The 14,533-nt window shown below is 34.8% G+C and overlaps 1 protein-coding gene across 2 annotated transcripts in view; it reads left to right on the forward strand.

The window, feature by feature from the left end:
* The window catches only part of LOC114400728 (ferredoxin-dependent glutamate synthase, chloroplastic-like), a 37,879-nt gene extending 24,120 nt beyond the window's left edge, over positions 1–13,759 (forward strand). Inside the window, exons 10-33 of one of the 2 annotated variants that reach the window (XM_028363341.1) lie at positions 1,322–1,481; positions 1,794–1,904; positions 1,978–2,193; positions 3,234–3,391; positions 3,802–3,931; positions 4,870–4,928; positions 5,100–5,205; positions 6,788–6,884; positions 7,045–7,160; positions 7,246–7,443; positions 7,591–7,701; positions 8,649–8,888; positions 9,028–9,126; positions 9,242–9,337; positions 9,438–9,635; positions 9,723–9,797; positions 9,955–10,083; positions 10,173–10,271; positions 11,279–11,421; positions 11,512–11,605; positions 12,014–12,252; positions 12,378–12,456; positions 12,987–13,070; positions 13,205–13,759. In XM_028363341.1, coding sequence (XP_028219142.1) covers positions 1,322–1,481; positions 1,794–1,904; positions 1,978–2,193; positions 3,234–3,391; positions 3,802–3,931; positions 4,870–4,928; positions 5,100–5,205; positions 6,788–6,884; positions 7,045–7,160; positions 7,246–7,443; positions 7,591–7,701; positions 8,649–8,888; positions 9,028–9,126; positions 9,242–9,337; positions 9,438–9,635; positions 9,723–9,797; positions 9,955–10,083; positions 10,173–10,271; positions 11,279–11,421; positions 11,512–11,605; positions 12,014–12,252; positions 12,378–12,456; positions 12,987–13,070; positions 13,205–13,366 — 3,199 coding nt within the window. In that variant the 3' untranslated portion in view covers positions 13,367–13,759. The remainder of the gene's footprint in view (positions 1–1,321; positions 1,482–1,793; positions 1,905–1,977; positions 2,194–3,233; positions 3,392–3,801; positions 3,932–4,869; positions 4,929–5,099; positions 5,206–6,787; positions 6,885–7,044; positions 7,161–7,245; positions 7,444–7,590; positions 7,702–8,648; positions 8,889–9,027; positions 9,127–9,241; positions 9,338–9,437; positions 9,636–9,722; positions 9,798–9,954; positions 10,084–10,172; positions 10,272–11,278; positions 11,422–11,511; positions 11,606–12,013; positions 12,253–12,377; positions 12,457–12,986; positions 13,071–13,204) is intronic. The other variant, XM_028363342.1, reaches the window with a different exon arrangement.
* Positions 13,760–14,533: the final 774 nt, after the last annotated feature.

The following is a 14,533-nucleotide window of genomic DNA, read 5'->3' on the forward strand; positions in this document are numbered from 1 at the left end:
TCATGGAAGCAATATATTTGTTATGACATTTAATGGTGAGATACTGGATGAATAAAAGATTTACATATGGTCTACATTGATTTGGAATAGGTGTATGGTTGGGTACCAAGAGAGTTATTGTTGGAGGCCCGAAAGAAGAAAGCAGTTTGTATTGCATATATTCAAGCAATCAAGGATGTTATATGTATGAGAGGGTCACAACCAGGCTGGGAGTACATGATAGGATCACAACAGGTTTTCCTATTACTGTAGTACTCCCTCAAAATTGACTTCCAGCCCTTGTCTCTTTATACTGTAGTGTTGGATGTGCTTATATTGAATAGGTGGTGCCAAAATGCATATTCATATGATATAGTTGTAACTTGTAATTGGAGAATCAAGAGAGGAAATAAATGAAAAGTTAGAGATATGGAGACAAGATCTGGAATCTCATCACTTTTGCTTAAGTCGAAGTAAGATAGTGTATGGAATGTAAAATAGGTGCAACAATCCTAACTTAGAAGTAAAACTCAGGAAACATACTTTACCACAAGTCACACGGTTTTATGTATCTAGGGCCCATCATATAGAACAATGAAGAAATAGAGGGAGATTTAAACCTTAGGATTCAAGAGGGATGGATCATGGGTGGGATGGAGGAGTGCTTTGGGTGCCATCTGTCACAAAAGGTATCACTCAATATTAAAAGAAAAATTTATTGCGTATTTATAAGACTAACAATGTTGTATGGAACTGAATCTTGGGTGACGAAAAGCCAACAAGAGAATAAAATTAATGTCACAGAGATGAGAATGTTGCATTTGATGAGTGGTTATACTAGACAAGATATAATTAGGAATGAATAATGCATTGAAGAAAAATTGGGGTAGCACCTTTGGTAGACAAGATGGTAGAGACCTGGCATAGGTGGCTTAGGCATGTGTAGAGAAGACTTGTAGAAGACCTAGTTAGGAGAGTAGATAAAATGGAGGATAGTCCAGTCACTAGCAGCAGAGACTGAAAAAAACACAAGTGAAACCATTAAGAAAGATTTAGCAGTCAATAGTTTGTCTATATACATGACTTAGGATTGGGAATTATGGAATTGCTTGATTCATATAGCAAACCTCACCTGGTGGGAATTATTATTGTTGTTATTGTCTTTTGTTTTATCAAGATCAACTTAAGGGGATTGTGGCTGGTTTCCATAAGCTAATGCTGAATGTCCTACAAGATAATGTTATATAGTATGTTGATGGGAAAGTGTGTTTGCTTTTCTATTGATGCTTACAATACAACATCTCATATGGCTGTTACTCTTCTTCTCTATGGGTACTACCAGGGCATTTGGGTACTCTAGTGAAGATGTCCAGATGGTGATCGAGAGTATGGCTGCTCAAGGAAAGGAGCCCACGTTTTGCATGGGAGATGATATTCCATTGGCAGCATTGTCTCAGAAACCTCACATGCTTTTTGATTATTTCAAGCAACGGTTTGCACAGGCAAGTTAGAGAGTACTTTCCTAAAATTTATTTTAGAAATTAATTTGCTCTGTCTTCTGACATAGTTTTGCTATGCAGTGCAAAGTTACTTATCTCATCACATCTGGATCATGTTTAGTTTACTTAATATGTTTATTGTTTGTTCACAATGTCATGAGATGCATGGTATTGTTTGTTGTTTCTATATGGGATTCATTGTATGTCACTGCTTAGGCTCTATGCATATCCATATCTATTTTTAAATCTCTTTATGTTGCTCTTTAATTCACTCTGATGCCACTGCTCCAATTTTCTTCATCTTTCGAAGTACAGGTTACAAATCCTGCAATTGATCCTCTTCGAGAAGGATTGGTTATGTCTCTTGAAGTGAATATTGGGAAGAGAAGGAATATATTGGAAATTGGGCCAGAGAATGCTTCACAGGTATTTTAGCAAACATCTGTAATATTTAGTTTGCCTTTTCTTGCCCACAAGATGATGATATATTTTGAAGCAGGTTATGTTATCTAGTCCAGTATTGAATGAAGGGGAGCTTGAGTCATTACTAAAAGACTCCTACTTAAAACCACAAGTATTACCAACATTTTTTGATATAACTAAGGGCATTGAAGGTTCCTTGGAGAAAGCATTAAATAAGCTTTGTGAAGCTGCAGATGAAGCTGTTAGAAATGGTTCCCAGCTGCTTATTCTATCAGACCGTTCAGAAGCATTGGTAAGGACCATCTAGTATAACCTGTATCTTTCTAAAGAGTGTATTTGTTATATCTCTCAAGGATAGAAGCAATGCCTTTTTTGGCAAATAATAGAAGCAATGATTTGATACATACATAATTACTAATTAGATGAACGCAAGACATGATATGCTATTGTCTGCAATGATCAAAGTTTCTCCTCATTTTTTTTTAAATTTAATTGTCAATTCAAATTTGTTGAATTTATGAACTTACTTTCCATTTATAAAGTGATCAAGACTGTTTCTCACATGCATTGTGGAGATTTTTTCTCTCTTTCAAATTATAAAGTGATAACGACTCTTGGAATTTTGGGCTAGGGCCTAACTCAATCTTATGAAATCAGCTTGTAAGTTGAGGATTATTGGGAAAAACCCAAGATCCACATTGGGTAGAGATAGTGCCAAGATAGAGCATATAAGTAGAGGGCAACACTCACCTTATGAGTTAGCTTTGGGGTTGAGTTAGGCCCAAACCCACCCACATTCTAATAAGGATTGCCCCTCATTTATATACTCTTTTTAGGCTTTATCTCTAGTCAATGTAGGACTTTAGTTTTTCCCAATACATCCCCTCACATCTACCACTATTGGGCTTGGTGCGTGAATAATATGGTAGGTGGCCCAATATAAGATCTAGGATAGGCTTTGATACAATCATAGAATTTTGGTTTCGGGCCTAACTCAATCCTACAAAATTGGCTTGTAAGGTGAGGGTCCCCCGTCCCCCCCTCCCCTGAGTTATTGCATTTATTTTTTCTGGAGCTCCCCCTGAATTTAGGAGTCTTAAGTTTCTCCCCCTTTCATTTAAACACAAGGCATATCTAGTGATAGGAGCTAATCTTGGCCATGCATGCATGGTCAAGATTGTTTTATTCAAGTCTAAGTTTGACCCTCCATTATGATTGTAAGGTCATCATTATCTCCATTCACGAGAGCATGAATTCCAATATGCTTCCTATATAGTATATACTTGGATGTGTGTTTGAGCTAATAATGCATTCCTTTCTTTTTGGTCCTAGGAACCAACTCATCCTGCAATTCCAATACTTCTTGCTGTTGGTACTGTTCATCAGCATCTAATCCAGAATGGCCTGCGAATGTCAGCTTCAATTATAGCAGATACTGCTCAGTGCTTTAGCACTCACCACTTTGCCTGTTTAATAGGATATGGTGCAAGGTTATTTAATGCCCCTACTTAAGTCTCTGTTAGATGCAGTGTTTTGATTTCTGATTTCTTCCTTATTTTAATCTTATATTAGGAGTTGTGTTTTGTGATCTAAATTTTCATTTATTAGTCTCAATTTTGTTAGGCATGATATAGATTGAAGATATCTTTTGTTTCCTTGTTAATTTACTTGTTTATGACACAGTTGTATTCTTACACTTGTCAAGTAGCCAGTTTTTCATTTAAACTTGAATAAATCTGGAATTTTTCTTTCCGCACTGAATAATTGTTTATTGGTGTTATTGGAATTAATTCTAACTTGTATAAGTTGGTTGCAGCAATGTAAGATGGGAATCATGCCTAGTTAAACCCACTTACCTCTTCTTGAGCATAGTATGATATATCTTTTTTGTTTGTTCTAGTGCTGTGTGTCCGTACTTGGCATTGGAGACTTGTCGGCAGTGGCGTTTGAGCAATAAAACCGTAAATCTGATGAGGAATGGAAAGATGCCTACTGTATCAATTGAACAGGCACAGAAGAACTATTGCAAGGTTACTGCTCAACTTCAAACCACTCTTTTGACTTTATTTCAGATGCAGAAGTAATAAACTGTATTCTTTTTTATTCCTTTTTTGTGTGCCAAACTGTAATCTGTAATTATGATGGCCATGTATATGCCTTGGTTATTTAATTTGTATTTTAAATAATGGTCCTTAGGCAAACATGGGAGAGCTGCTTGTGGTTGAAAATGATTCACTAATACCATGCTAAAATGAGTTTCATTCATTAACTGTATGAATGGGATAAACACATTTTTACACAAGGGAAAAGTGAATCAAGAGGAAAATAAGATTATGTGAGATTGAAGGGAAATTAAAGATAAAATAGATCAAATTTCAAAGAAGCAACCAAGAAAGACCCGGTTATATTCAACTTGAATAGAACTTAAAAGGAAGAACTGAATATTATTCTGTGTGTTTGCAGTACAAGCACTAATCCCCCTTTTATTGGGTAAACTTATAAAACGAAATTGGGGAAATCTAAACATATTAAGGGAAAGTAGGAAAGAAAATATAATCTATCTCAATAATTACAAAAAAAAAGGGAGATTCTGTTCTATTTTCAAATTTCAACATCTTTGAAATGATGTAAAGTAAAAATGTGAAAAATTGGTCTCTGAATGATTGATATTATTCTGATATGATTTGATTTGGCATTGCACTAATCTAATACGTCTATTTTTTTATACTAATAATCTTGATCAAATATGTGTATAGTACAAGTAATACTAGCCTAGCTCTGTACGACTATTTAAGACTACTAACCTAATAAGACTTGAAAAACAAGAATTGTATATTAAGAAAGGGACCTTTAAGAGAAGAAACTTTTTCCTCCTTTGTATTGTGACCCCTCTTTTTATTAAAAAATTCCTCTTTAATTTTTTTTAAATATAAGTAACTAGTCATTTTCATTTTTGCCTGCATTTCAGGCTGTAAAAGCAGGCCTTCTTAAAATTCTTTCCAAAATGGGCATCTCGTTGCTATCAAGGTACGTTATATTGAAATAAAGTAGTCATAAAGGGCAACTAATGCCAGAGAAGGCTGGTATATTCTTTTTTTTTCCAAAAGTTAGTAGTTTGTCTAATGTTTAATTGTTTCATTTATTTGCTTTCCTTACTGATATGCTTTTGACAAATCTATTTTTCAATTTCTTGTTTAGTTACTGTGGTGCACAAATATTTGAAGTCTATGGATTAGGGAAGGAAGTTGTTGATCTTGCATTCAGAGGAAGTGTGTCGAAAATTGGTGGATTAACTTTTGATGAGGTGATGAACATTACAGACTCAAGCCTGAGAATGAAAATGCAAATTGGTTTTTTTACTTTATTAGCAATATAAGCATCAGTTCATTGCGCTTGATAACACTTGATCAATTATACCTTTTGTCCGAGTCTTGTAATAATGATATTGTTTGCCTAATGGTAGATAAATATCATACCATACAGCCTTTTGGCACTACAAATGTATTACATGATAGATTTATTGAAAACTACAAATGTATTACATCATGGAGTGCTAGCAATATAGTCTCTAACACATTGTTTCTTATTGGTTAAAATTAATTGATAACTACAAAATCATGAATGGGGTTCATTAAGTAAGGAGTGATACCCACTTAATTTTGTGATTTCCAACAAATTCCAACCAATGTTAGAGAGTATGTTGCGAGCATTTCTCCTACTACAATTGCTGATGTAAAAAAAATCATGTTATGTATCTGAGACTACACTATTTGTGTGCTTTCACTCATCTACTGCACTCTGTACTTTCAGTTATAACTTTAGCTTGTTCACTAATCGCCAAAAAAAAAGCTTTAGCTTGTTCAGTCTGACAGTTGTACAGCTATCAGTCAGTCATAACTGACAGGTTGACAATTGCTATGATAGTTATTACAGTCACATATAGTCAGTTCTGTCTCTGCCTATATGTATTTCACTGTAACAGAGCTGAACCTTGTTATTAATCATTTTCCTAGTTAAATTAAATATTACTCTCTCTCTCTCTCAAGTTCGTTAATGTAAAACAATATATAATTATACATGAATAAGAGGATGGAAAGATGTAGAACATTATAAGCTATTTTTACATCCATATTTATCAACATTTCTATCTATCTTTGTCTATTTCGGACAATTTCTTATCCTTCTTTGTACTTCATTTTCTTGTTCAAATTGTTTGTTGGAGAAGACTTAATCTTCTTTGGATCTGTATTTCTGTCTTCATCATATATTTTCTTTATAGACATTTTGAGGAGTACGTATTTACATATATCATGACCCTGAATAAAATTAATTTTCAATTTTAACAGCTATGACTTTGAATGTTACACCTAAATAAGACTTCTTTGAGGGAAAATTCTGGTAGGTGATGTGAACTTGGTACATGCAATATTAATTGCTTGTGTTACAGAAGAAAAAATGCAGGAAAGTAAGAGAAAATGAGAGGAAATCACCCAGAAAATGTTATTACTGAAAATAATTCAGAAACTGTTGAATGATTTGACAATACAGTCTAGAATTACATTTATAGGCTGAGGAAAGAACGAACTAAATTCTGTATCAGTTTCAGTAACCACCTCACTCACTGATATCTAACCAACTGACTGATAACTGAAGTCTGCTACAATAGACTGTGATAACTACTCACACACAGTAGTTACTCTAACAGCTAGACTTTTAATACTTACACTCCATCTTCTCTGAGCTTATAAATTCTTATGTTTGTAAACATCCTGGGTACAATTATACACTATTTTCTTAAGAATGGACATATGTGTTCAATACTTGAATTTACATTATAATGGATGTCACTTACATTGAAACTTTACTCATACTTTGATATGGTGCAGGTGGCAAGAGAGACTTTGTCTTTCTGGGTGAAGGCATTCTCTGAAGATACAGCTAAAAGGTTGGAAAATTTTGGATTTATACAGTTCAGACCAGGAGGTATGAGTTCAGTGCTGATGCTGATTTGAAAAATCAGTTGACTTTTTGTCATGCTTTTAGAAAAACTGAATGAGTGTTATTGTTTTATCAATGAAGTTGCATTCATAATAGTGTTCTAGGTATGATAAAAATTGACTGATTTTGATTTACATTTTCAAAGGGGAGTATCATGCAAATAACCCAGAAATGTCAAAGTTGCTCCACAAAGCTGTTCGTCAGAAAAGTCAAAGTGCCTTTTCAGTTTATCAGCAATATTTGGCTAATCGACCTGTGAATGTAATTCCTGGAGATCCTATTTTCATACTGTTATCATAGATTTTATTACAACAGATTTATGTGAGATATCTGTTGTTCATTCCAGGTTCTCCGTGATCTTCTTGAATTCAAAAGTGATCGTGCTCCAATACCTGTGGGGAAGGTTGAACCTGCTTCATCTATTGTGCAACGGTTTTGCACAGGGGGCATGTCACTTGGAGCTATTTCCAGAGAAACCCATGAAGCAATTGCAATTGCCATGAACAGAATAGGTGGAAAATCAAATTCAGGGGAAGGTGGGGAGGTAATATAACTTTTATACCAGTATAACTGTTGGTATAGATACATCATACATTCATATTCAGTAACACAATTTTTTTCCTTTGTATTTTTATTTCCTTAACTATTTGCATTTCAACGATGATCTAATGTATTCATGTATTGCATTCAGGATCCTATTCGCTGGAAACCACTTACAGATGTCGTAGATGGTTACTCTCCAACTCTTCCACACCTTAAAGGTCTTCAAAATGGGGATACTGCAACTAGTGCCATCAAGCAGGTTATTGCACTGGAATTTTTAAAAATGCCTTCATTAACTTTGTTGACTATATTAATGTTATTATATTAATTGTGTGATGCAGGAATATCTTTAGATGGACTATTTTAATACTTAGGCCTTATTTGTTCTTTCAGTAGTCAAATTATTTACCCATTATAGCATACATCTGTTTAGAAACTATTATTCTCTGTTGAATGTTAGCAATTAATTGACCAAATTATATACTGTAATCTGATTTGTTTAGTTGATGCCTTGCAAATTGCAATTATATGATTTTAATTTGATGGTCATGAATTACTGCCAACTTTTCCAATTGCCAATGCCCTGCAACTATGCACCATAAAACAATGGTCATGAATTAATCCTTTCTTTTCTCACTCCCAAACCTAAGAATGGAAGACAGAATTTGTGTTTTTCTGTAAGTTCAATAAGCATGGTGGGGCTGCCAACATATGCTTTTGCCAGTGCCCTGCAACTATGCCCCATAAAACGATGGTCATGAATTAATCCTCTCTTTTCCAACTCTCCCAAACCTAAGTATGAATTAATCCTCTCTTTTCCCATTTTGGTGCTTTTCTGTAATTGCAACAAGCATGGTGGGCTGCCAACATATGGTCACCTTCCTGCAGTATTAGCTTAAGAATCCAGATGCAGGAAGTGAATATAGCCACACAAGTTTTAAGTAGGTTAGGTTATATAGATCATGCCTTACAACATATTCTTTGTGGGTGTGATTTACATTTGATGGACCAAATGAATATTCATTCTGTTATAATTCATGATTACAAATTTAGTTCTTAATCTAATTGGATGGCAAGCTAACCTCTATATTCAGTCAATCTGGCTGATTTAAATTGTATTGTTCTAAACTTGATCAGGTAACAGCTCTAGTCACAGAAATTGTGATATGCAGTGGTAATCTGATAAAATATATTGCATTTTTTCAGGTTGCTTCTGGAAGGTTTGGTGTCACCCCAACATTCTTGGCAAATGCTGATCAGTTAGAAATTAAGATTGCACAAGGCGCAAAACCTGGTGAAGGTGGACAATTGCCTGGAAAAAAAGTTAGCATGTATATTGCTAGGTTGAGAAATTCTAAACCAGGAGTTCCTCTTATATCTCCACCTCCTCATCATGACATTTATTCTATCGAGGACCTTGCTCAGTTGATCTTTGATCTCCATCAGGTGACACTCTTAGAAATTTATTCACTTATTTGATTCTCATCATGACTTTTATATTGCTTGTTTTATTCATTTGTTTCCTTTGAATGAAATTTAGTAATTAGTATAATGAAGAAAAATCTATGGTTCTCTGGTTGAACAGGTGAACCCTAAGGCCAAGGTGTCAGTAAAACTGGTGGCTGAAGCTGGAATTGGCACTGTTGCATCTGGGGTTGCAAAGGGCAATGCTGACATTATACAGGTATCTACTTTGACCTGTAATCCATATACATTTTTGATCTGCTTCTATATATATTTCTCAGATATGCATTTGTCCTTTGTGAAGCATAACATATAATGATGTGATCAACTTACAGATTTCAGGACATGATGGGGGAACAGGAGCAAGCCCTATAAGTTCCATCAAGCATGCTGGAGGTCCTTGGGAACTTGGGCTTACAGAATCTCACCAGGTTATAATTAAATCATGAAATTGTGTGATTAGAATTTATTTTCATCATTTCTACCTCGAAAATTTGTATGCTATATGATTGTGGATTATTTTTCTTGCAGACACTCATTGAAAATGGACTTAGAGAAAGGGTTATTCTCAGAGTTGATGGTGGGTTTAGAAGTGGAGTAGATGTCATGATGGCAGCAATAATGGGTGCTGATGAATATGGGTTTGGTTCAGTGGCAATGATTGCTACTGGATGTGTTATGGCCCGCATTTGCCACACCAATAATTGCCCAGTTGGTGTTGCCAGTCAGGTATTTAGAAGGCTGATTTATTATTTAATGCTTTAGTGTAATCATTACTTGTCATTTGGCTAATATGAATTTGTCATTACATTTCAGAGGGAAGAGTTGCGTGCACGCTTTCCTGGTGTTCCTGGGGATCTTGTCAACTACTTTGTGTATGTAGCTGAAGAGGTAATTTGGGGCTGCTGTTGATATCTTTCATACTCATCTTAATTTTTCTTATTTTGGAGTTGCTGTTATTAATTTAATTTTGATTTATCATGTTGAAATTTGTATTAAGTAATGTTTTCCTCATCCTGTCTGGAAATAAATATCATTATTTGACCAGGTAAGAGGCATATTGGCACAGCTGGGGTATGAGAAGTTGGATGATGTGATTGGCCGGACTGATTTGTTCCAACCAAGAGACATATCTCTAGCAAAAACTCAGCATCTAGATCTGAGTTATATCCTCTCTGTACGAATTGCCTATAACCATGTATATCTTTCCTTTCTGAAGAATTACCTGCTTCTCTGACTTGTGTTTGATTAACCGTTCATTTTCAGAATGTTGGGTTACCTAAATGGAGCAGCACAGAAATTAGGAATCAGGAGCCTCATACCAATGGTCCTGTTCTGGATGATGTTTTGCTAGCAGACCCAGAGGTAAAACAACTATAGGTGTTGGTATTAAAAATATTATTGGCCTCCCCTGTTCTTTAGATCAGTTTGTGTGTCAATCATATTCAGTGCTCAAATACTAGGACTCATTCTAGTTTCTAGTTTATTTTATCCATGGGCCTCCTGTGCATAAAATCATCTTGTAATCTCAAGACTGTAGATAGGATCACGACTTTCCAGAGTTTGCACCTGTTATCGTTCTAAAACTTTATACATTTGTGATTTATTTTTCAGATTTCTATCTTATTCAACTAGTTATACACATGAAATTTCTGAGAATAAGTTTAGACCAATCACATTCAGCTTCCAAACATGAAGTTGTATTGTCCTATGCTTCTCAACTAATTGTTTTCCACAGAGTAAGGTCTAAAAATTATTCAAATTCATTTACCATCTGATATATGTTAAGAGAGTAGGGAGGGGGAGAAGATTACAAAACACCAGATCCCTACTAGTGATTTTTTAGAGATGTACTATTTATCTACTGTCTGATATCTTTTTCTTCATGGGGTTGATTTAATAGTTCTCAAAATTTCTTAATTGAAATAAATGTTATTCTTTGAATAAAAAAGCACTTAACAAATTTATGTCTTTCATGAAGTTTGCTTAGAGAGCAACCCCAGGCGCAATGGTAAAGTTGCGCCTTGGTGACCAGTTGGTCATGGGCTTGAATCTGGAAACAGCCTCTTTGCATATGCAAGGCTAAAGCTGCGTACAATAGTCCTCCCCCATACTTTCGCATAACAAAGAGCCTTCTGGCACTAGGGTAAATTTTTTATGAAGTTATAAAAAAGGTAAAAAAAAACTAATTGGGTTGAAGTGTTGGATGGAGGGAAAAAGACCTACACTATCTAATTTTGGAACGTGGTTGTTTTTCCCTTTTTGATTAACTGTTTTTTATAAAATAAGGGAATGAGATGAGGAAAATGGTTGTCTGCTTTAAAAGAAAATGTCATACATGAGGCAGGGATATTAATGATATTGTTTTTCAGATTGCCTATGCCATTGAAAATGAAAAGGTGGTTAATAAGACCATAAAAATATACAACATTGATCGTGCTGCATGTGGACGTATAGCTGGTGTCATTGCAAAGAAGTACGGTGACACTGGTTTTGCTGGACAGTTGAATATAACGTAAGATGTCTTAATTTGCAGTTTGAAATCCAATATTTGTATTTAAATATTTAATGGAAAGTTAAAAAAACAAATTCTCCTTGCTTCCAGATTTACAGGAAGTGCTGGGCAGTCATTTGCATGCTTTCTGACACCTGGAATGAACATTCGCCTTGTTGGAGAGGCTAATGATTATGTTGGGAAGGTACCTTATTAAAACTCTGCTGTTGCGCATTACCTAAGAACTTGTTAGGAAATTAAACATGAAATGTGTAACTATGGTTCATTTTAATGGTGAAAAGTATGAGACCTGTTTACTTGATTATTTTATTCCAGTATGCTTATTTATTCAGTGATGTACTGTGCTTAATTGGTGAAATACTTGGCAAATTTCTTCTGGTTGTTCCTCCTTGCTTTTCTTAGGATTTGATGATATTACTTTTTTGCCAAATGTAATCAAGTTGTGCATTATAGGGTTAACAATTAAGACACCCCTTTTGTCACCATAGTGAATGAAATGGATGTTTTTGTTTTGAGGTATCTGTTTTGACTTGTTTTAGTTAGATACTAAGTTGGGGCACATTGTTCTGATGTTTATTGTGACTGTTGCCAGGGCATTGCTGGAGGTGAGTTGGTTATCACTCCAGTTGACAAGACCGGTTTTGAACCTGAGGATGCAGCTATTGTAGGGAACACTTGCTTGTATGGTGCAACTGGTGGACAGGTCTTCGTTAGAGGGAGAGCAGGGGAAAGATTTGCTGTGAGAAACTCGCTTGCTGAAGCTGTGGTTGAAGGTGCAGGAGATCATTGTTGTGAGTACATGACTGGAGGCTGTGTGGTTGTCTTGGGAAAGTGAGTATTATTTCTTTATGAAAGCTATACCATTCTTTTCCTCTTCCCAACTCCCTTAGTGTGGTTGTTCAGGGAAAGAATTGGAATAAATTGAGGCTATCACTTATTTATTTTACCTTTGACAGAGTGGGTAGAAATGTAGCTGCTGGAATGACTGGAGGATTGGCTTACTTTCTTGATGAGGACAATACTTTCATACCCAAGGTTTGTGCCAGAGACCCATTTCACAGTTCTTTCTCTGTTTTTTTATTACAAATGAGTGTATGCATGGATTATTGAAATTCTTTTTTCTGATCTGGATTCCCTTACTGCCCCTCTAATGTTAGAAAAAAGAGAGAATGATAAATCTATAGTTTGGGAAGCATTTTCAACGGTTTAAGAAAAAACATGATAGTATACTACTGTTTGAAGATCTTCCCGAATCTCACAAGTGCCTTTTCATGAAACACCAACTGCCTTTAAGATTTGCTTCTAACTAATCTTGTAGCAGTAGTATCTAGTTTACCTGGTCCTCTTACTCTAGTTGTGATCGTCTATCTCATCAAGTGGCTCATAAGTACTTGTCATCAAGCATTGTATTTTTCTCAACCACAGGATAGTTTTTAGACCACCCCTCTCATTGGGGAAAAAAATGCTTCTAAAAAATAACCATTATAACCTTGAAAGCCTTTTATTTATGCTGCTTGATACAAACCATGCTATTTTGGTATGCTAATATCTGAGTCAATTCACAGGTAAATGGAGAAATTGTAAAAATTCAACGGGTGTCAGCCCCTGTTGGGCAGATGCAACTGAAGAGCCTGATTGAAGCTCATGTTGTAAGTTCCCCTATTTACATTAATTTATGCATGTGCAATCAATGTAGGTAGAATTTTATTCTTGCTCTTTGAATTTTATTATATCACTTGATTATCATAATGCTCAAATAATTTTGTATCGTCTCTGTATAAAGGAAAAAACCGGTAGTACAAAAGGTGCGGCTATTCTGAAGGACTGGGAGAAGTATTTATCACTATTTTGGCAGCTGGTTCCACCTAGTGAAGAGGATACCCCTGAGGCAAATGCCAAGTATGACACAACTACGGCAGATCAGGTCACTTATCAGTCTGCTTAGGGTGACGATGCAAGGTTACATTACATTGATTACGCCAGGCTATGGAGCCATTGTTGTATCCCTGATTTGTACAGGAATTGGAGAAGCTATCAATAAGGTGGAAATGCTAGCCAAAATATGGGGATTAAACTATCCCTTGAAACCATGGTCGCTGCATTGATTCTCAAGATCATTTTTGCCAGCAGTACGATGCACCCCGTATACATCCATCTAAAGCATTAGCATTCTCTTTTGTATAGCCATGTGAAAGCAAAACTGTATATAAAATGCAGTTGATTCGAATCTGATTGGGATTTTTGTGGACGGTGAAAATAAATTAGTTGGGGCTTGATATGCCTAGTCATCTTTTCTCTCCTTTGATTAATGAAAAAATATTGTTTTCTCCTTGCACGATCGGAATGCGTTGTTTCTCTGCACTTCTTAATATAGGATGTGATTTTTTATGCTTATATTGTTGATAAAGTACTAGCGGGTTTAATGCATATAATACACGAGACGAATTTACAATAGCTTAAGAGCAAGTTTTAACATGTCATGTATTTGTAATGAATATCAATTAGTAGGTTATGATTTCGTACAAAGTTATAGGGCTTTTTAACAGCTTTGCCAAAAGTTTCAACTTGCATTCGTTTGGAAGAACTTATCAACAATTTATTTGAACTTATCTTATGTGATAAGTACTTATGACTGGTGCATAAGGTGTTTTTAGCTTATTTTCAAAAGCTATTCACTACAACTTATATTTATGCAGAGCTTACGAAAAGACTCATCTTCGAATCCTACCATAGTCAAAAACATAAAATGTGCATTTTTTTTCTCCATGTTACTTCAAATTAAATATTTTGTTTTATGCGTTTCTTCACTGAAAATAATATAAATATTAACTCCTACACGAATCAAATTATAATTATTTGTTGCCAATAAGTTTATTTAATTTTATTTTCTTCTTTTTCACTAAAAAATGTAATTTAATTAAATAAATTTATAGTTTTATGCGTTAGAAATTTCTTTTATGTTGTTAATATTTTTTTTATATACTCATACTTATTTATACATGTGAATGATGAATTTTTTTTGGTTTATATCATGATTTTATTTTAACACCTTAATTTGTATTTTAATAATGTTTTGATTGTTAAATATTTTAATGTTTAAAATTATTGATAG

The sequence above is a fragment of the Glycine soja genome, chromosome 19, assembly GCF_004193775.1.
Source record: "Glycine soja cultivar W05 chromosome 19, ASM419377v2, whole genome shotgun sequence".
NCBI lineage: Eukaryota > Viridiplantae > Streptophyta > Magnoliopsida > Fabales > Fabaceae > Glycine > Glycine soja.